Source organism: Anser anser (assembly GCF_964211835.1).
Source record: "Anser anser genome assembly, chromosome: 9".
Taxonomy (NCBI): domain Eukaryota; kingdom Metazoa; phylum Chordata; class Aves; order Anseriformes; family Anatidae; genus Anser; species Anser anser.
In genome coordinates this window covers 10,956,781-10,982,502 of record NC_139729.1, presented here as the reverse complement: position 1 = coordinate 10,982,502, position 25,722 = coordinate 10,956,781, and the positions used below count along the sequence as shown (strand labels likewise).

The following is a 25,722-nucleotide window of genomic DNA, read 5'->3' as shown; positions in this document are numbered from 1 at the left end:
TCTTCACATGGGGTACCTGTTATTGCAAAGGTAACTGAAAATAACTGTAAAGCTGTAGTAACAGACCTCATGGTAGTCTAATGTTGCAACCAAAAAGCAACCCTCTGCCATCAGGACTTATGACAGCAAACACCTACACCCTCAAAAGGTACTGATAATTGCAGCAACACTATTCCTATTGAGCTATCTTATGTATTCACCCGCCACTAAATTATGCTCTCTCTTACATTTCATTTTTCAGAAAGATTATGCCAGAAAGAAAAGATTATGATGTCTTTTTCAACTGTAAGTTATTCCAACTATGTATTTTTGTTAAATTATTTAATTCCAGACCTCCTTTTCCATTCAAGAATCCATACATTACACAGAGCAAAGCAAGGCACTACTCCCAAGGCGGTTCTAACCCCAAGCATCTGATTGCTTACTGCTGTTCATTGAGCTTACATGCAGTGATTTAAAAGTCCATCTGAAATATCACTTGAGAAAGATAAAAAAGTTAACTACATAGCACACAACAGCAGAGCAATAACCTGTGCTAGCATTCCTTTTAGACAATCACACAAGCAGCTAAAATTGTATCACATGGTTTTCCATGCAAACAATTGCTTTGAAAGGAAGCTGACACAACAGCCAACTACTGAAAAGTGAGAAAAAGCAAACATGAAATTTCCACTTCCTCGACACATGGCTTCATCACAGAAAAGGACAGAGTCAACAAAATAAATACTCTGGCTGCCTTCTGCTTTTGAAACAGGCTCTGATGAAATAAAACAGACTTCTGAAGACCGCATCACGTCCTGCATCTCTGCATTCTCCCTGCACATCTGGGAGGTGACACCAGTCATGTCTGAGAATGTGGCCCTTGGACATGGAATTGCTAATGCAAGCCAACTAAGACCTCAGACATGACATTTTCAATGTAACAAAAACATGCTTGCAAGAATTGTTTCATGCTTCTGATTTTTCATATACCAGCCTGAAAATCCCCAAAACAGCAACGGAAGATGTTTCACGTATTTGAAAATCAATTTTGTAACTCTGAGGTGAGGAAATGGAATAGCAGTTGTAAAGGGTTTAACACACAATGTCGAATTAGCTTATTAAGATAATACATTGTTTCCCTATTACTGTTTAAAACAAACAAAATGAATCACCAAGGCCTTCTCTCCTCGTGCAGCTGCATGGCATACTCGCAAGCATTTTGCACGTTTTAAGTAATGAATCAGTGGGGAATAAAGAATGGCACCCTTAAATACTCCCCTTTCCTTTCTCACTTCACTGTTCCTCCCCAAGACCCTTAGAAATAACTACTGATAAACGTAGTCTGTGTATTTATACGATTCATCCACTTCTTTAAAATTCTCTGCTCTAGAGTTACTGGGTACTTCTCTTCAGTACAAGGAGTCACTCAGTAACCAACAGCACAGAAGGGAAAGTGGACAGAAAGAAGTAGCTGTCCTGACTGATGGAGGTAACCCAACATCTGGTTACGAGCTAAAGCACCTATTTCAATTATTCAGTTTCCTCTGCCAGCCCATTTCTCTTGGACTCCTACTTCATCCCCCATCTCATTTGATATTTCCTTTTGGAATGAGAGTTTTGGAAAATTCTTCTTCAAAAAGGACTACTTTCATAGTTTACACTCAACTCCCTTACACTTACCATTTTTAAGTATCAACCCATAAAACTGATCTTTAAAGGACCATTCAACAGTACAAAGATTTCCAAAGGATATTTAATGGCCAAGATCCCCAAATTGTGGAGTTTCGTTTCAAAGAACTTTTTTTTTTTCTCCACTAGCAGCTAATGCACCTGTCCAGACAGCAAATGTCAGCAAAATAAACCCAGGTTGTTACCTTTATAAGTTTTCCAGTGTGACTCAGCTACAGCTCAAGCACTTTCTAAACTAAGATGGTGAAATCAATGACCTAATTGAAAAGAGGAAACAATAATACCTACCTCTTCCCCTCTTGTCTCTTTCCTGTAGTGGTCTGGAATCTCAAATGCAAAAGCCAGCAAGTACCTTTCTCCTCAGGCTTTTGGCTGTAGCAGAAGAAATGTCTTAACAACAAAGGCCTATAGGGAAGATGCAGCAGGCAAATAAGAATCATCTGTCTTTTTTTTTTTTTTTAATCCTGTCATTTCATAGGAAAACTCCCAATCTTTCCTATTAGCATTACTCGTTACTTACAGCACACCTGTCAAAAGCTTCAAAGCTTACTGCAGGGCTTTACTGGAACTGGGAAGATATTTACCAGGATAGAGATATTTACCAGGATATTTACCAGGTAGCCCTGTTCCCTTCTGAGTATCCTATTTCAGTACCTATTCCCTTCTGAGTTTTCTACCTATTCCAGTAAGTGGTATTTTACATGTTCACATGTAAAACTGATTGACAAAAGATAGGCCAGGACTATTCCCAGTAGTAGTTTTGCTTAGAAACGTAATACCAAGTTAAGCTGCATATTTTATGACAGTCTAGGAATAGCAAGTAAATGTAGTTAAAATACAAATTAAAATATTTCTTGCAATTCACTATTAATGTATTTGTTTCCAAACTGCAAATATTCAGAAAAGTAAGGATGGTAGAAGTTTAGGAGAATTTTAATCTATTGTTCCTGAATATGAACTTGAAAAAACAACACAATAAGCAACAGTCCTTGTTACGGCTCTTTTCAAGAAATAATCACTTTACTGCCATTACAAAATGATACTTCTTAGCTCTAACAATTTATTTTCTACACTATATTTGCTTACTTTTAAAGAAACTAAGATTAAACAGATTGATTTTTAATATTCTATGCAAAGCTTAAAAGAGTGAAATAGTCTCAAACTTAATCTCTTTAATATAAAAGATCTGGTGAAACCTCTGTCACTACTATTCTGTGATACTCGATTTATCACACAACAAGACGATTATTCTGATGTCATTAAAAAAAATAAAAAAATCTATCAGTTGTCATAAACTGATATCTGTTCCATTTCTGACAAGATGCCTGCCTTTTGTCATCTTCAAGAACAAAATGTCATTGCTTTTACTATCAGAAACGAATACCCAAGCCTCCAGGTATCTTGTTTTGCCACTTCTGAAAGCAGACAAACAGAGCTCTGCAGTGTGAGCTACAGACTAAAACCCAGCATGTAGCCTTAGTACATTTTGAGAGCAACAATTCTTGACTCAGTTTCAGAGCAAATTAGGAAATACAGAATTACTTTCATTTTGCCTACCATCACCTTTTTTTTGACAGATGGAGAAACAAAGCACATACATTTTAGTGAACTGCCTGATGTGAAGGCACTATTTACAATGGAGCCCAGCAGGTTGCCACTGACACAGCCTGGTAAAATACTTGCCCCCAAAGACACAGATAGCAGCTTTTGCTTACAAGTAGTATGGAAAATTCCCCACCACACCATACAGGTGGCAACGTGACAACATCCAGAGAATCAGATTTCATCCTGTCTTACAGATGCAGCTTACCAACCTCAGCTGAATCCCTCCAAAGCACTCACGGTTTGGATCAGTCCCTGTATGGCCTGTTTATGAATGAGTCTTCCTGCTTCTATTCTCTCCAGGAGGGAAGCTGTAGATGCTTTAGCTCATTTCAGTCTGAATATATACACCCATTTGGTTATTGAAATATTAGCCAAGGGTGATATGATAATTTTGTTCCAGTGACAACAAATGACTAGATTACATTTAAAACAAGACATAGCTGCAGGCATCAAAAGATGCTGCTTCTTTTAGGAAATCTTTTCCTCCTGCCCCCTCCTCACTTGTTTCAGGACTGTCAGTCTTTTGCAAGCAAAGAGCGAACACTATTCAAATACTAATGATGAGTAGGAAAGCTGCTCCTATTTTCCATTTAAACACAACTTTATATATGTTATATATATGCACAGCATATAATGTGCCTACTTTCCATTTTATGACTTCGAAATAAAAATAAATGTAGCGGACTTTTACTGTGTACTTGCACTGATCACTGAATGTCATAAAATACTTTGTTGGGCACAGCTTTGGAAAAAAATCAACAACTAGGCAGGTGCCAGCTGTGTAGCTCCATGGTGCCAGGCAGTCATGTTCCTTATTGCCTTCTAAACAAGATGGGAACAAAAAGATGGATCCAGAAATTCCATGAAATCTACACTGGGACAAATGGAATTTAGTGATATTAAGCTCCTTTTACAATAACTCCTACTCTTTCCTTATTTATAACAAGGTTACTTCATTGGCTTCAGCTAATTCATGTCCACTTCTGGGCTAGTTAAAAGTGAAGTTGAATTAAACCCTATAAATACTGGTGTCTCAAGGAAATGGCTTGCAATTCACCCAAACGTGCTGCACTGTATCTCATTAAAACATATTTGAGAGAAGCAGCTCTTGAGTTCCCAACATACCAGTGCTGCTGAACAGGCTCATTTAAAATAAAAGGCAATGCTAGTTATTTCCAAAACAAAACCAAAATGTAATTATTAAAATACAAGAAAAAAGGCAGTGGTAACATCATCCTTCCCACAGTAATAATGCGAAATTTGGTTGTGCCTCCTAGGAGGCAGAAGACGGGGCAGAGAGGGGCATTCTGCAGCCTTGCACGTGGTATGGGGGTTCTGGGTGCTGGTGAGATAGGTGCCTGAGGGGGCTGATCTTCACTGATGGCACTATGTATCCGTCACACAGATGCTGCCCAAAGCAGAGCATAAAGCAGTCCTCTTCCTCCTTGAAATGGGAAAACAAACAAATGGAAAATAACAAGGAAACCACAGGTCAGCTTCCTATTCTTTAGTGTTGCCAACAGTTTGAGTGGTAGCAAACAACTTCCTGATTCTTCCTCCTTTGTTCCCAAATCAGACATTTCAGCAAAGGAAGAAGTGGGCATGTCTGCTGGGAGTTGAGAGGGAAGGAGTGGTGATTGGGCAGCTTTGTCACCATCATGGGTTCCCATGGCCTACTCTTATTTTTCTTGAAGACTGTATCACTGTACTGTTTTCCAAAAAGATCAACACTGCCCTATTCACTGAAAATTGGACACGGAGAAAGCCTGGTCTGCCCCTCCTGCACTTGGATAAGGAAGAACAGCAAAGAATCATTCAAAGCTTTTTGCTAAGGAAAATAAATTAACTCCCAAACCTCAGAAATGGAGCTAACTTAGCCCCTTTGTGCAGCATTTTTATTTATTTATTTATTTATTATTATTTTATATATATATATATATATATATATATATATATATATATATATATTTTTTACAATCACACCCAAACACCACTCCCAAGAGGTTTCTGGAATCTCTATAATCTTTTAATTTTCCTTCCACAGAAAGGCGGAGCCAGAAAGAGAGGCAATACTAATCCCAGCTTCCACTTCAGTTACTTGTCTCCAATTTCCAGCAGATGGCTGGTTCCCTTATTGACTAGTCTCTCCACAGATTTCCCAGTTAGGTATCGCACAGCCACATAGCAGCACGGGATACACACACGAGAGAAGGTAATAGGGCACTTCCCTTCTAAATCCCTTAAATATGTACCATTGATGAAGGACATCATAAAGCAGGGTGAGGAAGAAGAGGAAAAAAGAAAACACAACATACTTGTCACCTAGAAAACATTCCTCTATTGCATTATTTTCATCACTGGTCCTTGTGGTGATTTTGGCCCAGGCTGGTCAACAACCTCCCAAACAAATTTTGGGCATAGCTCAGGAATTAGCAATGGTCTGGGACCATTGCCAACAGACAGTTTACATACAGCCATTTGGTTTGGAAGGGCAAGGGTTTTAGATTGCAGACTTGTGTTGTTTTATGCCAATTTGCTATAGTGAAAGAGAAATATCTGGGAACTTGTAAGTCACTGTTAGATACTTAGCCTAAATAGTCTTACCTAGTTTCCGTCTTTAGACCATAACTGGTTTAAGCCAGCTCTGAGGACCCTAACTCATGACTAAAAGGAAAAACAGTGTACAGATCAGGTCTGCTTTACAGCGATGTCCTGCAGGAGTTTTGTAGAACGATCCTTTTTTGAGGGTGAAGTTAAAACCAGTATCAAAGAGAACCATTTGAAAATATGAGAGTAACTCCTGAAAAAATAAAATTTTAGAATACAGGTAAGGAAAGAAACAACCTTCAAGAGAAGACAGGGAATAAAACCTGTTAATTTTCAACAGGCAGGTTACCTGAAGAAAAGATACTCAAAGCATCTGAATACGTCCAAAGGAATTACATATCTGATTTCTGTTTAGCGTGGTAGGTTTATATGTAAGGTTCAGATGGCACTTACACTAATTTCCACATCTGCATTTCTTTTTAAGAACTTAACAGCAACAGAAATAAACGTTTATAACAGAGGAGTAGTCAGGACCAGACTCAAATTTATGAGACACCTGTCAATTTAATTGGAGGTATCTCTGAAGTAGTTTGTGCCCTTGAGTTCTGAAAGGACGACTGACACCAGGATGTAGTTCAGCAGGAGAACGTGAATGCTGTAACAAATACTGATGATGCCTTCTGTACATAGTGTGAACTGTTCATAGATAGGACCATCCAAAAAAGCTTCACAACAATTTGAGTCATTACATTAATATCCATACAGATAAATGGACTTATACAGTGGACACTGCAAATACTTAGTTTCAATCCAGTCCAGTTACACTCCACAGAATGCACAAATCCCTACGGAAAAGACAGCGTGCTGCATGCCAAAACAGACTGTGCTGGAATTAAAAATGCTGCTCTGTTTTGCTTCCACTCCCATGCTCCCATTCAGAGTACACTGACTGTTCTCTTGAAGTGTCAGTGTGAGGGGCAAGAGGCAACAATTGGCAAAATATACAGATATGCTGTCAGCATTTGACGGAAGCATGACCACCTTTCCAGAGTTCCTTGCCAACATAATTAAACCAGGCCATTACAGATTTTTTTTTGGACAAGGTTTCTAATAATGCATTTCCTGCCTCACTTCCTGCCAAAATTTGGAAATGCAAGTCAACGTTCTGCAGTTACTCAAACATGCTTTATGGCACGGCATAGAACTTTTCATTCTTTTTTTCTTTTGCAGTAGTGTGGCTGATTAACTCAAGGGTATGTTTCCTGCTACTGAGAATATCACCATATTCTCTTACTCAAAAAAAAAAAACACACAGAAAAAAAGAACAAAAAACCAACACACACACACAGAAAACAACCAGCCTCCTACAGTCTTGAGGAACATCTTCGTTGTTTCTTGCTGAGGACTAATTGCATAGGGAAGTATGCATCTGAGCTGCTGAACCTGATGGTGCTGAGCTTTATGCCTATATACCGTAAAATGACATGACTAAAGAGCAGAGAAGCTGGGCAGCAGTCTGCACATCTATGGCAATTCTTATAAAGACCATCCAGTGACAAGGAGGTTTCTCTTCAAAGTCATTGTTCCACTTTTGCTTTTTCAGAACCTTTAACGTTTTGCATTATTTCTGTCAAAGCTTCCCACAATCTAAACCTCCCACATCTTTCTGTCAATGGAAACAGAAAGCTGGATGCTGGCAAGTCAAACCAAGGAAATAACCCATTTGAGACTGCACCATACAAATTTAATTGAATACGAGTGCAATGCCACTGAAGACATGCAAAATTCAGCCAGGAAAAGACTAAAGGCAAGTGGAGATTCCCAGCCAACAAACTAACATACCTTCCAGTGTCCTCTTGCCATCTCCATTTTCTACCAGGATGCGATCTGGTGCAGCACATAAACCGAAGCAGTGTTACCACACAAGGCCAGACAAAGATTAATTACACCAGAGCCTGTCTAGCAGCCAGTGAAACCAACTGCTCTGAGCTAAGAGTTTGTGTGAACAGCCTGACCCTTTTTTCTGTCAGAGACATCAGTTCTTTTCTGTCCAGTCCAGATTAGATCAGTACAACAATAGTGCCCTTCAGTTTGACACCTGATCCCCCAACAGCTGGATGAGCTGCAGTGCAGCTCAGGAGCTCTCCCGCTAGCACACAAGTTCTGAGAAGAGAGATGGAAAGTCCCTAAGCCTACCTCTCCTGAGACTGTGAACTGCATCTGGTATCCATGCTTGAATTTCATCACTAAATTGTTGAAACTAAACCCAAACTTTTCTCATAAGTGGCTAAGAATCCCATTACAGGTTCACTTAGTTCCATGGCTTCAAGCCAAATAAACCAATCCCATCTATCTCAGGTTAAGAATTAGCCAAGTGACTGCATTGGTCACTCCTGCACAGCTCCTACCACTGATAAGACCACTGTAGCAATCAAAAGAAACACAGCAAATACTTCTGACCCAAGAATACAGCAGAGATGCTCACTAACCTTCCCCTGTGATCCAGACGTCTCAATGTAGAAATATAGCTCCTCTCAATCCAAACACAGTAGGTTTTACATAGTATTATCTGGAGGTATGCTATCATGTGAATTTATAGCACGCTACTTATGTCAAAAAAAACCAACACAACAAAACCAACAGGGGTATGTTTTTGTCCCACGGTAGGTGTGAGTCAACTTACCCATCTCCAGTGAGGGTGAAACACTGCACCCTTATTGTGGGAGAACAGGCACCAGGCTGGGCAAGTAGAGCTGTAACTTGCCAGGAATCCACACCCTCACCTTGCACTGACTTGTTCATGGCATCATACCTCTAACAGCTCCTACTTCAGAGACACCTCCCTTCTTCTAAACAAGAACTCTAATTAGACATAAACAGGAACCAAAACTTCACACTCTGATTATATGAATTTTGAGAAACCTGAACTCTGTTTTAAAAGTCCAGATCTATTTTTATTTCTGTTGCTAACACAGTGTCTCTTCCCATCTTCCTGCTATCAGAAAGACGCTCTGGCCTCCTGGGCTAGCTTACAGTTCACAGCCATTATGAAAACTTCTTCAGAGTGGTAAAAGTTGCTCTGCAATACTGCCATTACAAAGGAAAGGAAAAATAAGAGCATCCAGTACCTGCCCAAGCTACTGAAGTGACTTCCAGGTGTGATTACATCCAAAAGTTTCATTTCAAAGGCTGTTTTTTTTTTTTTTTTCTTACTCCCACTTTGCATGTCTTTGAGGCAACTTCTCTAAGGTAAGCTGAAGTTAAACATTTCAGGTCCCTGTATCCAAGGACAAATTTGTGACACAAGTTTGGACACTCCTCATATAACAGAATTGGAACGACACGGTTAACAGAAGTCAGGATTGCCGTTTTGACACTGCTCTAGACATGTGCCAACAGTCTAACAGTGATGTACTCAATATCTGCATCCCATTGTACCATCACTTTTATTTACAGAGAGCAGAAAAGCACTTTGGTGTGACAGCAGAGGCTTGGTAATCAAATCAGAAATCATCAGAGGGAGACTTACAACCTCATGGATGACTCAGCCATTCACATAGCTCAATTCATCTAATTCAATCTTAGGTGCTCAACTAAGACTGCAAAAGAAAGAGGGTCTATTTAGTGCCGTATTGAAAGCTGCATTTGTAGAGAGGACATCTGTCACCTAAGAGCTGCACTGAAACTACCAAACAGATGGGTATGAGCTTTTAGCACTGTAAGTATGTTCTGCATTGATCTAGTGACCTGGGGGCAAAAAGCTCCATGTATCTCCTTATATGACCTCAAGTCGCTGGTACCATCTCTATCTCTAATAAGTAGAGAACTTTGAAATAAGTTGTCATGCTTATACTCCTCCTCCCTTTCCTGCAATGCCATCAGCTCAGTTCTGAAGAGAATGAAGAATGAATTTCTCAGAACTTGCCTGTAGTTCTCCCATACAGGCACAGAGGTGTGATTTAAAAGCATGGCTTGAAAGCATGTGAACTTTTATAGAGTTTAAAGGGAGCTTAAACAACAAGGCCTTTGTTTCAACTTGCATCCTCCACCAGGGTGAAAATAAAAAAGATTATGTGACACGTAGTGAAGTTCTAGCTTTAGCCATTAGTCACGTTTAAATGGGTTATAAATAGGAAGGGGAAAGAAAAGCTAATAACCAGAATGAATTGGTGTAACCAGCTCCTTCTCCGAGTTCCCTTACCACTATAAACACTTGTTTAATTGTCTTCTGGAACACGAAGCCTGTATTCTTAATTGCAAAAATCCACTAAGGTTCAGAGTTGCTACTCACACCCAGTAACTGGATTTGTTTAAAGGGAGGACCGTTTGTCCTTTATCCTGTGGGAAGTTGTTAACGCCCAGCCATTTCCCCCTTGTATTCGCCCCTCACTGACCCCAGAGAGACCACTTCGCATAGAAGAGTTTTCTTTTTTTTTCTTTTCTTTTGGAGACAAGAGTATTGGAGCCGTAAACACTATACAGTAAATCCTGAAATATACAATAACTTAACAGCTAGCACCTTTGTGGAATTAGCTAGTTTTGGGTCCAATCCGTACTAGAGTTGTTTCTTTTTTTTGGTGCAAATTACACAACAATATTTTCAGAATAATCCAAGATGTCATGTTTCACACAGAGGTATTGCAACCTGTTTGGGTTTAATGTATCTACTTCAACTTGGTTTGCTTTAAACTTCCACAAACATCCCAGCACAAACACGTATTCCCACAAAAAGGAGTAAACAGGCATTTACATTCCTGGGTATGTAAGTCTACTGACTTCCATACAAGAAAGCTGTTCTCTGACCCTTTCTGCTCTAGGAAAAACTTTCAGAATCTCTCTTATGCCAAACAGCATATTTGACAGTACAGTTGAAATATATAACTGTTCTTTTTGTTCTCACGAGCAGCTATTTCCAGATTTGGGATTGGCCAGGCTTCAATCCAGAAAACAGGAGTTTTCATGACAATCCCCAAATAACTTCAGAAGTCAGGAAATATCCCAGTTAGGAAAGGGGTGGATTCATCCTGCCTGAATTATTTGGCAGACCAAGCATCCCACATTTCCCAAACGTTCAAGGAATCCATCCTTCAATTTCTGTAAGATTTCCAGCTGAGTTTTATGCTGGCAACCAGTGCTTTATCACAGCCACCCACTATCCATGCAGTACACGGGAGCAACTATTGATCATCCGGCAAGTTTTATAAATTGCAGCTGCACCCGTTCTGTCATGATTTATATTGTCATTTTTGTCCAACTGCACCTCAAATACCAATTCTTCCCCCTCTGACACTAGCTAGGGCACAAAGAAGAAAAAATGCTCTCATCAAGAGAGCCTTTTGAGAGAAAGCCTCAGGGGGGAGTTATTTCCAAATAGAAGTAGTCAGACAGTGGACAATTTGCAGCAAGATTTACTTCTGCATTTGTTTCAGGATATTTACAAAACTGTTTCAGAAGATCTTTACTTATCTGAGGGACAGGAGGTCTTCTCACAGTTACCTCGTTACGCAGTCCAACCCAAGCTCACTCCTTTGGCAGATCCCGAGACAAGGAAGACAGAACTGTAGAACCCTGCCTGTCGTGAGGCGTAACCTACTAGTGTCAGCACATGGATGAGCACTCAACACACGTGCTGCCATCCTAGGTTTGGTGTCATAGCATCATGGCAAGGTGTTCAACATTTGCCTCTGTTTCTGCGTCAATACGAAGAACACAGTATCCCAGCATGGCACTGGGAGAAGCAGTTGTACTGCAGAAGGTACAGAGCACGTGCACGTACACATCCCATCTGTATGTTCTTCAAAAGCAATAGTCCTTACATGCCTTTGCTAGGTAACAGCTTTGTCATCTGTGGTTTCAAGACTGCGAAACTAACAGGATACAAGAATTTCTGCACTTTTGTGCAGGCAATTTATTTCTAAAGAGCTCCAAGGCAACACATCCAATAGAAAATACAATAACAAACAATTGCTTTTAAAATACTTCAGGTCAGTTGGCAAGTAGTCCTTTCGCTGGATATGAAAAGTAGGAACTAAAGCTCTCTGCTGCCTTTTAGAGATGATGGCTCGGCTCTTCACAAATACAACACTGACACCCATACACAGCAAGAAACTGCCATTTTCATGCAGCAAAGGAGTTTGCTGCCACTGCTACTTCCTTTGCGCACTGTTGTTGTTGGCCAGTCACAAAGGAGAAGCTCTCTTAAAGGCTCGGGACAGGGAGTGACACACGGTTCCTCCGGGTGCCCCAAGAGGAGCAGCCCTTGCACTGGAGGGTTCAGCTGTTTGGCAGGAATATAAAACCTGTGCTGAACAGCAACAGCACAAAGCACCCCTCGACTCGCATGTATCAGCTTCTGGTTTTGAGTAACATTAAAGCTAGCTGAGCAAACAGTGTGCACAAGCCAGTCTAGGCACTGTCAAACACAAAAACTTGTCTGAGCAAGCGGGGACAGACAGCCGTGTTAAGAACAATTTCTGCTAGGCTCCTTACAGTACCTAATAATATGGGCAACAATCCAGTTTTATAATACACTAATTACACGCCCCTGGCTGGGCCTTCTGCTGGGATAGAAACGGGACGGACAGCTTCCTACTAGTTTCCTGTTGGTGAAATCCTAGTCAAGTAAACAGAACTGTTTAATTAACCAGTTTCAAAGGTTCAGACAATGTAAGTGTGTTTCTCCTGCCGATAGCTACTGTTCTAAGTACTGAGGAAACATTCCGGGCAGCTACAGCAATATTTCTTCACAGGCACCACTGTCATCGGCAGGTTAGCACCTACATAAGAACGGCTTGTATGAGCTTCATCCAGAGAAGACTTTGGTGATGTTCTGAGATAAGGAAGCTCTTGGAAGGCCTAACAGGTACAAATACCTGAACAATAGGCCATGACAGTGATAAAGATTCAGCACCTTCTTGATCAGTTAGGATACTTCAGGACACGCAAAAACAGCCTCCTCCAGAGAGGAAGGGTCTGATTCTTTTTCCTCATGCACAACCGTGTCTAACCACAACGATCTACTTATTGACCACCTCACTACTTGACCACACGATAATCTGTTTCTCACACTGGGAACACTGAAAGGATTATGTTAGACTTCTACGTCATGGCCATTGCAAGATAATCCATTTCACAGCAGTATTCCTGATTTTTGAAACTCCCTTGAGTTTTGATTAGACTGCCAAGAAAACACACTTCTCTTCTTCAACGCACTGCTACAGCACAGAAGCTGCTATAAGCAGCACATCACAACATGGAAACCATTCAGACTACCTGAAGGCAAATCCAGAACATTTTCAGTTGACTCAAGGCAGCTAAGATGTTGAGAAATAGTCAGCACAGAACTTGCCAAATAATTCCTCTAAGAAGTAGTAACCTAAAACATATTATAAAAACATGTTCTTAGCAGTTGCTAAAGATCTAAGTGTGTTCTAGAAGCCAGGGATGAATGTCTTTAACACTTATGAAACTACTTCTCTCACACGCTGAGGTATGTATATATACTATAATCACTCATACTAGACTCTTCAAGTATTTTTCATGCGTGTTGTTCTTCAATATTATTCCTTTAAACCATTGTGCATGCTTTTAGCGTCAAGTCCCACAGAACTCACAAGGCAAATAGTTCTGGAGGAGCACATACCCCTTCAACACAAGCAAGGAATTCAAACTGTCTTCATTAAGATCAAAGACTTTATGGTTATCTAACAAAAAGCCTTATTGGTAACTAACATACCATCTGAGACATGAAAATCCTAGTTGACACAAGGCACATGGGCTTTCTTCATTTTTTTTTCCCTCATCCTCACTCAAGGACTGATCAACTCCTTCTATCCACAACCTCAGATCCTCCTTTTATAACCAGAAGTTAAGTAAAACTTCTCTTGCCATTTAACAGCTTCCTTATATTCCCTTTTTGCTGCAAGTTACACCACATGCATCCTTATGAACCAAACCTGAGTTCACGTTAATGAAATTGTGGCTGCTGATTTTCAGTCGCTTCTTAACGTATCTAGACTCACAAAACCACTATACCACTGTTAACTTTTGCAGTATCTAAACAGTTATTTTTAAAATCAAAACTCATGTATCTTGTGATTTTTATCATTTCAGCATTTGGAACCGACATTTTCCTAAAAATGAAAACAACACTTGTATAAATTGCTAGCCCACTTGCCTACTTGGAGCCTGACTGACTTCTGAATATTCCAGGTTGAAAACTGGTAACTGGCTAACACATAGTAGCTGCTGGAAACAGCCATTTCTGATTCTGAACATCTGCAATACAGATACTTGCTAGATATGACTGGCTCCAACAGTAGGAATCCTGATATACGTAACATATTACAGTTGATAAAAAACACAGGACCTCACTATGTTAATGGTGAAATTAATGATGAATTCTTTAGGCAGGTCTACAGCTCTATTAGAGTCGGGCTATATACACACTAGAAAGATGGTATCATTTTTAAACCTGTATGGAGATTGGTCGTAAAGGGAAATTAAAATCTCAGGGCAGAAAAAAGGTGGAGAGACTTTATTTTGTATGTGTTGTAAATAGTAACATTGACCACAACAGTACAATCAGTGATGAGGATTCCACTCAGATGCTTGGAACTAGAAAAAAGTCCAAGTTCCAGATTTGTCCCTCTAGTAAAAATGCTAAGGCATTCCCTGATCTGAAAGGGTTCCTAAACACACGTACTGACTTTCTTGCACTGTAATACAAAGGATGAGGTATTTCCTTGAATGTGGATTTTCATTTAAGTGACCCCTATTGTACTTGCTTCATTACAGGAAGAAACCATCCAGGCTTCCACCTTGCAGAATTACACAAGTGACATCTGTCTCTCCTCTTTCAAAAAGACCCAAAAGAGGTACAGGTAGCAAAAAAGAGAAGAGAACAAAGCAAAGAACAGCAGAAGGTAATCCTGTCTTGATTGATTTACGTCATGTTAACAGAAGGGATGGTTGACTGATTATGATTATACTGAGATTCTTGTGCTCCTCGTTCTTTCCCCATCTCCAGTTGGAAGGCAAAAGCTGTCAGGAAACTGATGAGTCAGCATGCTGCTGCTGTTTGTCTTAGCTATGAGGCATTGATTTTTTTCCCAACGCTTTGATATAGGGTCACAGGTAACCTAAGTAAAATCTTTACTGAGAGCAACAGGGTCAGGCAGCAAGAGCTGTTAGTTTAAAGAACAACAACAAAAAAAAGTCAATTCTATTTTTACAGTATTTGTTTGGATATTTTATTTTTCTAAGACACCTTGGAGAAAAAAGATTTTTTTTCCTTAAGCTTTTACAGTAAAAATAAGAAGGAATCACGCACACTTTTCACAAGATCTTCTTTCAAAACTCCCTGATTATTTCCCTGTAAACAGGTATCTTATGTGTCTAATTAACATAAGAACTGGGGCTAAAATTTAGAATAACTCCAATATATGGAATTTTTTTAGAAGGTAGTGCTTCCACTGCTTTAACATTTCTCCAGAAACAAGGCCCCCTTTAACAGAACTGAAATTAGACGATGAAAAATCCATCACCAGGCATTTGGAAACTCTAAGCAATGCTGTTTGGCCAGAAAATCTTAAATTCTCTTGCTAGTAGTTCAATATTAACGTTATTCTTAAAATTTATCAAATTTTCTGTTTGGTTAAAAATGCAAAGATGGTTCAGGAAACTCGGAGAGCTTTAATGTTGTACAGAAGACCTCTGTAAAAGGAATGATGATGTTTCCATCTGCAGTGAGGTGCAATCAAAGAATCTCTGCTTAATAGGGTTGAGATTAGTTATACAGCAAAATACAGAGTCAGACCATAAAAAGTTAATTGCAAATCTTCGTTTTCTTGTTTAAATTGGCAGGAAATTGTGAAATATTTCCCCTATAAATATATAGGTGAGCTATTATGTAGAATTTATCATTAACAGAGTGGAAGGGAGGAAGTACAGAGTGAAGCAGTAATAGCTTGTGGTAAGAAACCAGTTGGTTCTGAAAGAGATTGCCATTGCGCAGGAAAGGTCTATATATTAAAATATAAGTCTGAGATTCTTGGCAAAGTCAGCTTTAAGACAGTCCACTGAAGAGTTTTTTTAGGTTGTAAATGAATGTAGTAGCAGGTGCTATTTACTACACATCTCATAGCAGTAGCAGTGCACTGAGATATACACTACATAAGTAGCACTGCTAAGAAATTCAGGAAAACCAAAGTTTTTCAAGCCCTGTCTGGATGCATCAGTGGAACGTCGATGCCCCAAAACATTTCATATCCTTAGCTCTACTCAGTTCTTTGTAGGGATGAAGCAGCATTCAGTGTAACATACCACGTATTTGAGGTGAAGCACAGAAATGAGAACATGTACATAATTTCATACAAGTAGAAACAACAAAGCCATAAAAAGGCTGTACTTTTCACTTGACATCCTCTCTCAGCATGGATCTCTCCTGAAACACTTGTTCTAGTTGAGAATCTCCCACTCTTAGAGCCATGCACTGGTAAATAGCTCCTCTTTTGGCAGTAACACCCAAGACTAACTGAAGCATCCTCTTCAGGTCTGAAACTTGACACGCTACACTACAGAGGTATTTAAGACTCTTGGCATCTTTATGGTAATAAGCTGCAAAGGACTCTTCAGATGGATTCTCAGACTGGATTTTCAGCAGAGTATTCTGTTATGGAAATAGCAGAGGGGTGAACAAAAATACATCAAACAGCTCTTAGAGAGACTGTGTCACCGTGAATCTGTACTAGTGATTAAGTCTTCCTCATTAATTCCATTAGAAAAAGTAGAGATTTTTTGTTGTTGCTGTTTTAAGGTTCACCCACCATTTCAGAAACAAGAGAATTTGTAATTGGCTACCTCAGCTCTGTGTTCCTCCTGTGCTCCATACAGCCTATCACCATCTTTGCTTAGGAAGATACTTCTGATGTTTAAGTATCATTCCCTTCCAACCACATCAAGCAAGTCTAAATAAATATAAATATATAAATATCAGCAACTATCACATTTGTGATTATTAGAAATTAAATACCATGCTGTATTTTTGCTTGACAAATACAACTTCAGTCAGTAATAAAAAACTGTCTCTGTTCTAACACTTCCTTGAAATACAAGCATAAACAAAGAGAAGCTTTACGGAGTTAGACCACGCCACTTTGCTTTTCTAAAGCAAATAGAAGGCCAAGAGTTCACTACCAAACATTATTTCAAGCATTACTATCACATATTTGGTAAAGTCAGTGGCAAATAACTGGCAGTTTAAAATCAGACCTTGTGCAATGAGTAGAAACAATGATCTTGGTTCTGTGACTGACCGAAGGCAATTGTCCATGCTGACATACAGTAAGGAGGCACAGACTGTGGTACATTCCATAAGCCAGCTATTCCTAAACGAAATTCAGTTCAGGTGGGTTCCTTTTCACTTCCAGGTCCAAGTAACTAGCCACAAACCCTTTGACTAATCTTTATCATGATTTTTCAGCTGGCTCAGCATGTCACTGTTGTGACTAACACTTGGGGTAGGAACGCGTGGACTCTGACAAGAACAGGAAGCGTTGGCCTTGCTTAAAATATGACTCAGGGCACAACATCAATTTCAGCTCTGCAATAAACTCACAAAAAATGTTCTTTCCTACAATCCCGGGCCTGCAAATCCTTAATTATTTTCTGGAAAACAGATCCCAAGTTACATTCCTCCAGTTTCTACAACAGACAGCCAAAAGCTTCTGCTGAATGCTGAACAAACCCACTAGGAATCTAACCCCGCAAATCGATGAAAGATGCCACAAGAGGAAGCTAATCTCTTCCTCCTTCCTAGAAGGAACAGATGGCCCAGAGGGAAGGCAGTATTGTAATAATCTCCAAATTATAATCTCCTCTAGCAGTGTTTTCTTAAGAGGTAGTACGACCTCTACCAGTTCACATCTTAATATCCAACTTAAGGCCTTCACCGATTGCCTGCTGGGGAGAGGCCTCAACGTGCATATCCAAACATGCCCTCCCAACCACACTAGTAAGCTTGCAGCTGTTTGTCAGGTGTCATCAAATTCACATACTTGCAAATCATACATTATTTTTCACCTAAAACCCCTACAGTACTAATGAATTCCGATTTTCTTAAATCACAGTAGTTGTTTTTTTTTCCCAAACATGCAACAGAGAGATCCTAGGATGCCATTGCTCCAGATCACATTAGTTTGGAAGAGAAACACATGCACTAAAATTGCTCAAAGAGTGGTAAAGAACGGGCCCTCCATTTGGCATTTCAAACTCACGAAGCAGGACTGTTCAGCAGAGCCTTGAAGACTTCTGGCATCACTTTGTCCGTGAAACATTGTGGTCAATATTATAGACTGTAATTTTTAAGTAACCAACCTCAAAAAAGTCGCATGAATGAGTGTGGTGAAATGCATCAGTTGTGCATTTACAGTAGACCACTCCTTTAAGACAATGGGGGTGTACATTAGTCTTACATACACCATCCAATTCAGTCATTAATTTCAAGCCAGCTCTTTTAAAGTAATTGTTTCTGAATTGTTACTTGAAAAAAAAAAAAAAAAGACAGGTTTTACTCAGAATAGTCTACATTTTTATTTTCTAAGTGGGAAAGGATAAAAGTAAAAAGGCAAAATTTGACATTGGGTAAAACGTATCTGCAAACTTCTAAAGCAGGAAAACAAAATTATTATGACAAGATTTATTTAAAGAGCAGTGAAATATAGCCAAATGCAAATAGTTATGCACAATCAGGAAAATAGACGTATACACTCAAGCAGGGACGTACCTAATGTCACATCCTCTTGCTTTGCCAACAGAATGAAAAAAAAAGAACTAAACCTGATACAGTATATTAGAAAAAGAGTCTGAAACTTAGGCAGCTATTTGTGGAGTTCCAACTTTCAGCTACTTTTAGTTACCATGTCAACTTTAAAGACTTTTACCACAAAACTGTCCGTTTTTTCAGAATTGTTTGGCTAGCTTTCTGGGTGAACACAACCGGATTCAAAAGATGTGGTGTTTTGTATCAGACCAGCTGGCTTTAAAATACTCCACACATGCTAAGGATTTAAGGGAAAAATCAGGCTACTGAAGACAGGTTTATACTGACACTTCCAAGCAATCTGTAAGAAAAATTAGGTTGAGACAAACCAGTGTGTAGGGAAAGACACTCCTTGCTATCTGCAGATAGGTATTTTACAACCCCCAGCACACATAGCTTTGCAAAGAATGATAAGCCTGAGCTTTAAAAAGTGCTAATATTATAAAAATGATTTGGTAAAGCCTTTCATTCTCAAACAGTTGGTCTCTTGACAACGTGTCTCTGAAGCTCCTAAGCACACATATAATAAAAACCTCATCAAGAACAGATCCCAGCAAAGGGACAGATATGTGGTTGGAAGCTGTGAAAGTTCACACTTCAGAAAAAAAACAAGCTAACGAACTGCTGAGCCCTGTTAATTGTTTCTTAAAAAAAAAAAAAAAAAACACACCACAACCAACAAACCAAAACACAAGCTGTAAATAGAGAGAGATTCTAAAACTTGGACTGATATGTTTAAAAGCAGGTTTTATAATAAACCTGTCATAGATCTCTTAAATAAAAGTATTTAGATTACAATTTTCTTGTTTCTAAAGCATCTGAAATCTGGATAAATAATACTAAAATTACAAGCACACACATGCTCTTAAAAAAAAAGTCACAAAGAAATAGTTTTGTCAATTTTCTTGTCCACGGACTACACTCCACATGCAGACTTCTTACAGACTTGCACAGAAACACATACACAGTCAAGACTAAGCTATTATCTTGAGAAGTTTCTTTTTAAAAAAACTATGAAATCCACCTGGTGCTTGAACCAGAGCCTAACAGAAGGCAGAGCATGCGCGTGAGCAGGACGAGCAGAGCCAGCAATGCCCTTCCAACACCCTGTCAAGTACACGGGCTCTCCACAGCAACAGGCGGCTTGCACCACACGTACTTTTAAAGGAGCTGTATGCCTTACAAGAATACTGTGTCTTCTGGAAAACACCAACTGAGATGATCTTGTTTTCATGAGGCAGAAGAAAGCAGTAGGACAGCAAGCAACAAAGCCTTTTTTTTCCCCTTTGAGGAGAGGTGTGAGAAGATGCACAAAGAATTCCTTCAACATAATTTACGTTTTATTGTTCCTACAGCACAGTTACATTAGAGTCAAGCTCATGCATGAAGTGTCCTACAAGGACAACTTCAGACCACCAAGCTCTGCTCTTGTGCTGGGAGCACAAAGAAGGATGCAGCCAAATGGGCGCTGAATCACATTTCCTCCAGGGGCTAAGGAACCTTTCCAACAGTTCTAGGGGCTTTTATTCAGTCCTTTAACAGAAGAGATGGACAAGTTAGCAATGGATCACTTCACAGATTTCGCTAGCTCTGGAAGTCAAATTAAAGAACTGAGCTGACAGAAAAGTTTGGCTTTTTTTCAGAATCAACTGAAGAGATTGTATCTCTTGCAATTTTAAGGTACCCGTGTTGAGACAAATTTAAGGGAGCAGTTCAAAGAAAATGCTTAGCCTCTGCTTTCTTAAATATCACTGTGATGAGTCAAAGTATGTATCTTAGTATATCTTTTTTTTTATTATTATTATTTTTTTTTTTAAAGAGTCTTCTCCAGCAGTTATTTAGGCCTAGCAGTACAAGGAACGAATAGGCCTCCATTCCCAAAATCTTGGAATTTGCCCTTAACTAAAACCATGAAGAGAACTGCAGCCAAATTCACTGATACACATAGCTAGCTTCAGAGTTCCTTGGAGTCCCAAGTTTTACAGCCACCAAACAAATCAATCTCTTTCTTTTACTGGCTGTGCATAAAACATAACATTTGCTTCAAGAAGAGCTTGTCTAGAAGTCTTTTGAATACAAAACAGGAAAAGGCACTGGTGGTGCTGGGGAAATGACACAGTAATATATTTTTTTAAAGCGTGCTGACCCGTTCGAGCTAAAACACCCATCCCCAACTGTTTACTCTATTAATGCAAAAGAAAGAAAAAAAAATGCAGTCTTTGGCAATCTAAGGCTCCTAATCATTAAGTCTAACACAGAGCAGCAGAACAATAAAAAGAGCAATTGCATTGTAAATTTATGTACCATGCACAGGTTATGGAATGTAGTGCAATAGGGCACTGTGCAGTGATAAAACCGCATTCCTTACAAAGTTAACAGCTTTAAGCTCATGATTTGTACATGTGGGCAATACTGAATGACCTTCATGCTTTCCAACACTCACAAGAAGGCAGATTTATTTGCCGTCACAAGTCAGCTGTTTTGTTTTGGGGGATAAACATATAGTTGGAAGAACAAAGGTTTAAACTTAGCATTAAGCAACAAATGCAGATGCCAGTGCATCAGATTTAAAAGGTGAATTTGAAGCCCATATTCCAAAAAGCAGAGTAACATTAGCATCTGTGTAAACCCTGACAGAACGGTTGTTTGCTGCTCTTTTTTTTTGGGGGGGGGGACGGGGGGGCGGGAAGGAGAGATTTTCATATCTCAGTTCCATTATAAAACAGTAGCCTCTCTAACATTTGCCTTAAATTAAAAAAGTCCTGTTTCACCAGAAGACACACAGTGTTCACAATGAATAAATAAAGTTGCACTGCTCTTAGTTTAAGGGACATAATACAAGACTAAGTGTTTTCTGACAAAGAAAATCCATCAGACTATTTTACGCAAGCACTGCCTGTCTCATAGTCTCAATTTTTTTTTTAGAAATGACACAATTTTTGGAGAAGGTGGTCACTGAACCGGACTGCAGTATCCTAAGAACACTATTATTAAAACAGCTAGCAGTTGTTCATTGCACCAAAACCAACCCCAGTACACAGTAAACAGTAAAATGTGGCTTTTTTTGTTCAACAGACCAAGGTGATAACCTTAGATTATCTAAAACTTCCACATCATAGCTGTTATACTGCTGAAAATGAAGTCCTAATATAGATTAAAGGGAAGTAAAGAGACCACATTAAGCAGAGCTATTTCTGGATATGTAGAGACATAAGGGAATGGGACAGGAATCATTATATTTCCTGCATATCCAGAAATAAGACAGTTATGAAGCCTACAGTTCCTGACGTTCCAAAAACAAATGGCAAAGAAAATCTTATTTACAAGCATTTGCTTCTGGTTTTCAACTTCCCAGAGTTGCAGTAAGGAATTTAATTGTTACTTCACAACCTGAAGTGCCCTCTTCTCAGGTACCTATGCAAAAAAAAAAAAAGAAAGAAAAAGGACACCACAACTGCTAAACAGGATCACACAGTTAAATACTGAACACAGAGCCGGTTTGAATACAAAGTTACCAAGGGAAGCACACGAGGCTTTGAGACTATCTATAACACTACACAGGTCTTTATAAAAGGTTAATGGTTTGCTAGCTAAGTGCCAAGGTTCACAAAATGGGCATTTCTTTTGTTTCTTTTTTACATGAGATTTGAACTTTGAGCATTTTTCCTCAGAACACCAGTAAAAGCTCAACAGCAATCAGACAGGCTCACGGTATTTTCCATAGAAGTGTTTTCAAGCACTTTGTTAATAAAATAAGAGACCAAAACAAAGCCTAAATTAGACTCAGCCCTTTAGATATATGCTTCAGTTTGCTGCTCCTGGGTCAGGCGGCTTGACAGCAGTCTGAGTATAGTACTTGGATGACTAACACCAAAACGGGTTGAAAGCAGCAGCAATCATGACAGAGACAATAAAGACCCCAGCAATTGCACACAGCTCCCATGAAAGAAGAATGATTAAAAATAGCTTCAAAAATGCAGAGAAAACACAGTTGTGATGCTAAAACGCACTTTCTTAAAGGTCACTTTTCAGTAAAGGGATTATGTATAGTACTAACAACACACGTATAAATAAAGCATATGGCATAAGCAAACGTTAGGATAAGATTTTAGATACATTTAAGAATGGAACTTCAAGGCAAACAGGATACAAAGTGCCATGATAAGAACACAGACAAGTTAAGGAAGGTGCGTGTGGTGTTAAGAAAGCGATCAATTTAAAAACAGCAACAGAAAAGCAAATCAAAACCTCCTGCAATGAAAGACATAAAGGTACACTGAGTTACAAGAACATAATCTTTGGAGATTTTAATATAAGCCGCTGTCTTTATCAGCGTAGTTCAAACAGAAAATTCCTCTGAAACTCATCACGTATGAGGAGACCAAGGTAGAGACCTAATAGGATAAGAGGGCAGGAATACACTGCGTGTCCAACAGGGAGGCACTGATGGGTGCTTTAGGACAGCTCTCCCACTTGCCCACTGCACAGATGAGGGGACACCGCGAACAGGTACAAGTATCTTCTTTCCCTACAGCAGGTCTCTCATCAAAATTAACAGGGAGGAACATAGGAATGGGTGTTTAAGGGATGTTTCTGTGATGCGCAAAAACCCATCAGGCAGATTAGGTGCGTGCGTGTGCGTGAGGACTGGGAGACCGGTGTGCACCTCAGCTGCACCAGAGCGGTTTCAGGTGGAGGAAAGGGGCGCGCGGGTCAGGGCAAAGGAGATTACGAAGGCTAGGGTATGGCGTAATGGGTGCTAAAAGGCGGCGAGCGAAGCCTGAGACGAAAACCGAGTGTTTAGAAAAGAGCCTAAGTGGCACCAAGACGTATGTTTGCCAGGGGGCCCGCGGGGACCCAGCGCGGGGCACGGGCTGCGGGCAGAGCACCCGGTCTGAGTGGGAGGGACGGCGCAGGGAAGGTGCAGGGCACAGCCGAGGGGCGGCGGGCAGGGCAGGGCAGGTGGAGCGGCCGGGGGACGGCCCCGGGGGAGCGGCGCGGCGGGGCCCGGTACCTGGGCGTCTTGGCGGCGGCGCTCTCGCGGCGGTCCAGCACGCCGGGCACGCAGTTGGTGAGCTCGGTCCAGTCGGCGTGCAGCCCGCAGCTCCAGCCCGTGGAGAAGCGGGAGAAGAGCCAGGTCTCCCGGCGGTTGGGGCGGTAGCAGGTGCACTTCTTCTGGCCGGGCCGGCAGTCGCAGGGCACCTCCAGGCGCACGTTCTGCACCAGGTGGCGGCCGAAGGTGGTGCCGCCCGTCTTCTGGATGTGCAGGAAGACGATCACGTCCTCGCCCTTCATGTCGAAGGCGAGCTCCCGCTCCAGCTCCCGCACGGGGAAGTAGTACTTCTTCACGTAGTGCGGGTCCGGCGTGGGGAAGAGGTCCGGCTCCTCCGAGTAGGAGCGGCCGCTGGGGGAACCCAGGCTCAGCCCCGGCCCCACGTACTGGTACAGGATGAGCATGAAGCACACCGAGACGGCCACGATCAGCAAGAACTTGCTGGTCCTCTCAACCATGGTCCTCCCCGCACGCTTCATGTGTCACCATCTCCCGGGGCTGCCGGCGCTGAGCAGACGGCGGCGGTGCCGGGGGGCGGGCGGCGGAGCCGGGCGCCTGTGCCAGCCGCCTCCCCCCTGCTCCCCGGAGCGGAGCCTCCCCAGGGGCGGCGGGCCGCTCCCTGCCTCTCCTCGGCTCGGCTCCTCGCCGTCCCCGCCCGCCCCGGGAGCGGGGCAGGGGCAGCCCGCAGCCAGCCGCTGCGGAGGGGCCGCGGCAGAGCGGCTAACTTGGGCGGAGGGGCGGGAGGGGGCGGAGAGGGACCGGAGCGCAGAACCAGCCCCCTCCCGCCCCCCGCCTCCCCCCGCCTCAGGAAGCCAGCCCCATCCCGCCGCGGCCTCCGCCGTGCCCCGGCCCCGGCGGCACCGGCGCGGCAGAGCCCGCCCGAGCCCGCCCCCGCCGCCGGCTGCGCAGGGGCCCGGCCCGGCCCGGCCCGGCCCGGCCCGCCTCGGCTCGGCCCCGCTCGGCCGGCAGCGAGCGCTTCCTGCCCGCGCCCGGCATGCACAGCGCCCGCCGCCGCCCGGGGCTCCGCCCGCGCCCGCCCGGCCTCCGCTCCCCTCCCGGCCCCGCCGGCTGCCCGCGGGCCGGCCCGGAGGGCGCGGGGGGGCGGCGGCGGCGCCGTGCGGGTGCGGGGCCCCGGGGAGGCGCCGCGAGCCTCTGGTTGTAACGTCGCACCTGGAGGCGCCGGGGAGAGCCCGAGCACCGGGAGGGCTGCGGTGTCTGTGGCCGGGAAGCAGCATGTGCGTGCCGGCAGAGACGGAATTTGGCAGCAGTAACGGGGGGGGGGGCTGTGCTGAGGCGGTTTTTGCGGAAAACTTTCCCAGCGTGATGCTTCAGGCTGACCTGCCGGGCAGCCCTGCACCCAACAGTGACGCTGCCACAGGACTCGCTTGCAATGCAGTAGCCCCACAGATTAAGTAAAACGCTACCCGGCAGCTGCCAGGTACATACCTTGCCTGCAGCAATGTCCTGCGTGAGGTGGTAGTTAGCAGCTGAGATGCTTATGCGAGGAACAGCACAGCGAGGACCTACAGAGGCCAAGCGTTCTGCGCACAGCTCGATGACCGTGCTGAAGCGGAGCCCTCGGGAAGCTGCAGAGCAGTGCCGTGGCTGGTCTGCGTGCTGGGCATCGAGGGGCAGCTTCCAGGCAGCCCCGGGAAATCTCCTCGCTGCTGCCCGTGGTCGGAGGATGACACAAGGCCCCACGTCAAAGAGCACGGCGGTGAGGCTCAGTGTAATGACAGTCACACTGGCACTTCATCTAGGCATGAGTCTGTGCAGAATTAATAATAGGGGCAAATGTTAACTTCTAGCAAAATCTCTAGCTAAAATACTGCATCTCCTGTAATTGCTTCTGTTGGTGACAGTTGTTTCCAATACTCTTTAAAATAGAAGTTCTGCCTCGATTTTTAGTGCCCACCCTTAAAAAAATCCCACCAGATAATACTTTTTAATTCAAATTGTGTTTTGTAATGAGTGTAAGACAGCATGTGTGTAGATGAGCCATTGTCAAGCACTGTGTCAAATTTAT

At 42.1% G+C, this 25,722-nt stretch overlaps 2 protein-coding genes across 3 annotated transcripts in view; one reads left to right on the top strand and one right to left on the bottom strand.

Annotated features, from left to right (window-relative positions):
• Window positions 1-24,494, bottom strand: part of HS6ST1 (heparan sulfate 6-O-sulfotransferase 1) — a 193,475-nt gene extending 168,981 nt beyond the window's left edge. Inside the window, exon 1 of one of the 2 annotated variants that reach the window (XM_083849338.1) lies at window positions 23,658-24,494. In XM_083849338.1, the coding sequence (XP_083705464.1) occupies window positions 23,658-24,175 (518 nt within the window). In that variant the 5' untranslated portion in view covers window positions 24,176-24,494. The remainder of the gene's footprint in view (window positions 1-23,657) is intronic. The other variant, XM_083849339.1, reaches the window with a different exon arrangement.
• LOC310904514 (uncharacterized protein) overlaps window positions 24,174-25,722 on the top strand; it is a gene marked incomplete at its 5' end in the record, with an annotated part of 28,201 nt that continues 26,652 nt past the window's right edge. Inside the window, one exon of the mRNA XM_083849367.1 lies at window positions 24,174-24,931. Within this exon, the coding sequence (XP_083705493.1) occupies window positions 24,174-24,931 (758 nt within the window). The remainder of the gene's footprint in view (window positions 24,932-25,722) is intronic.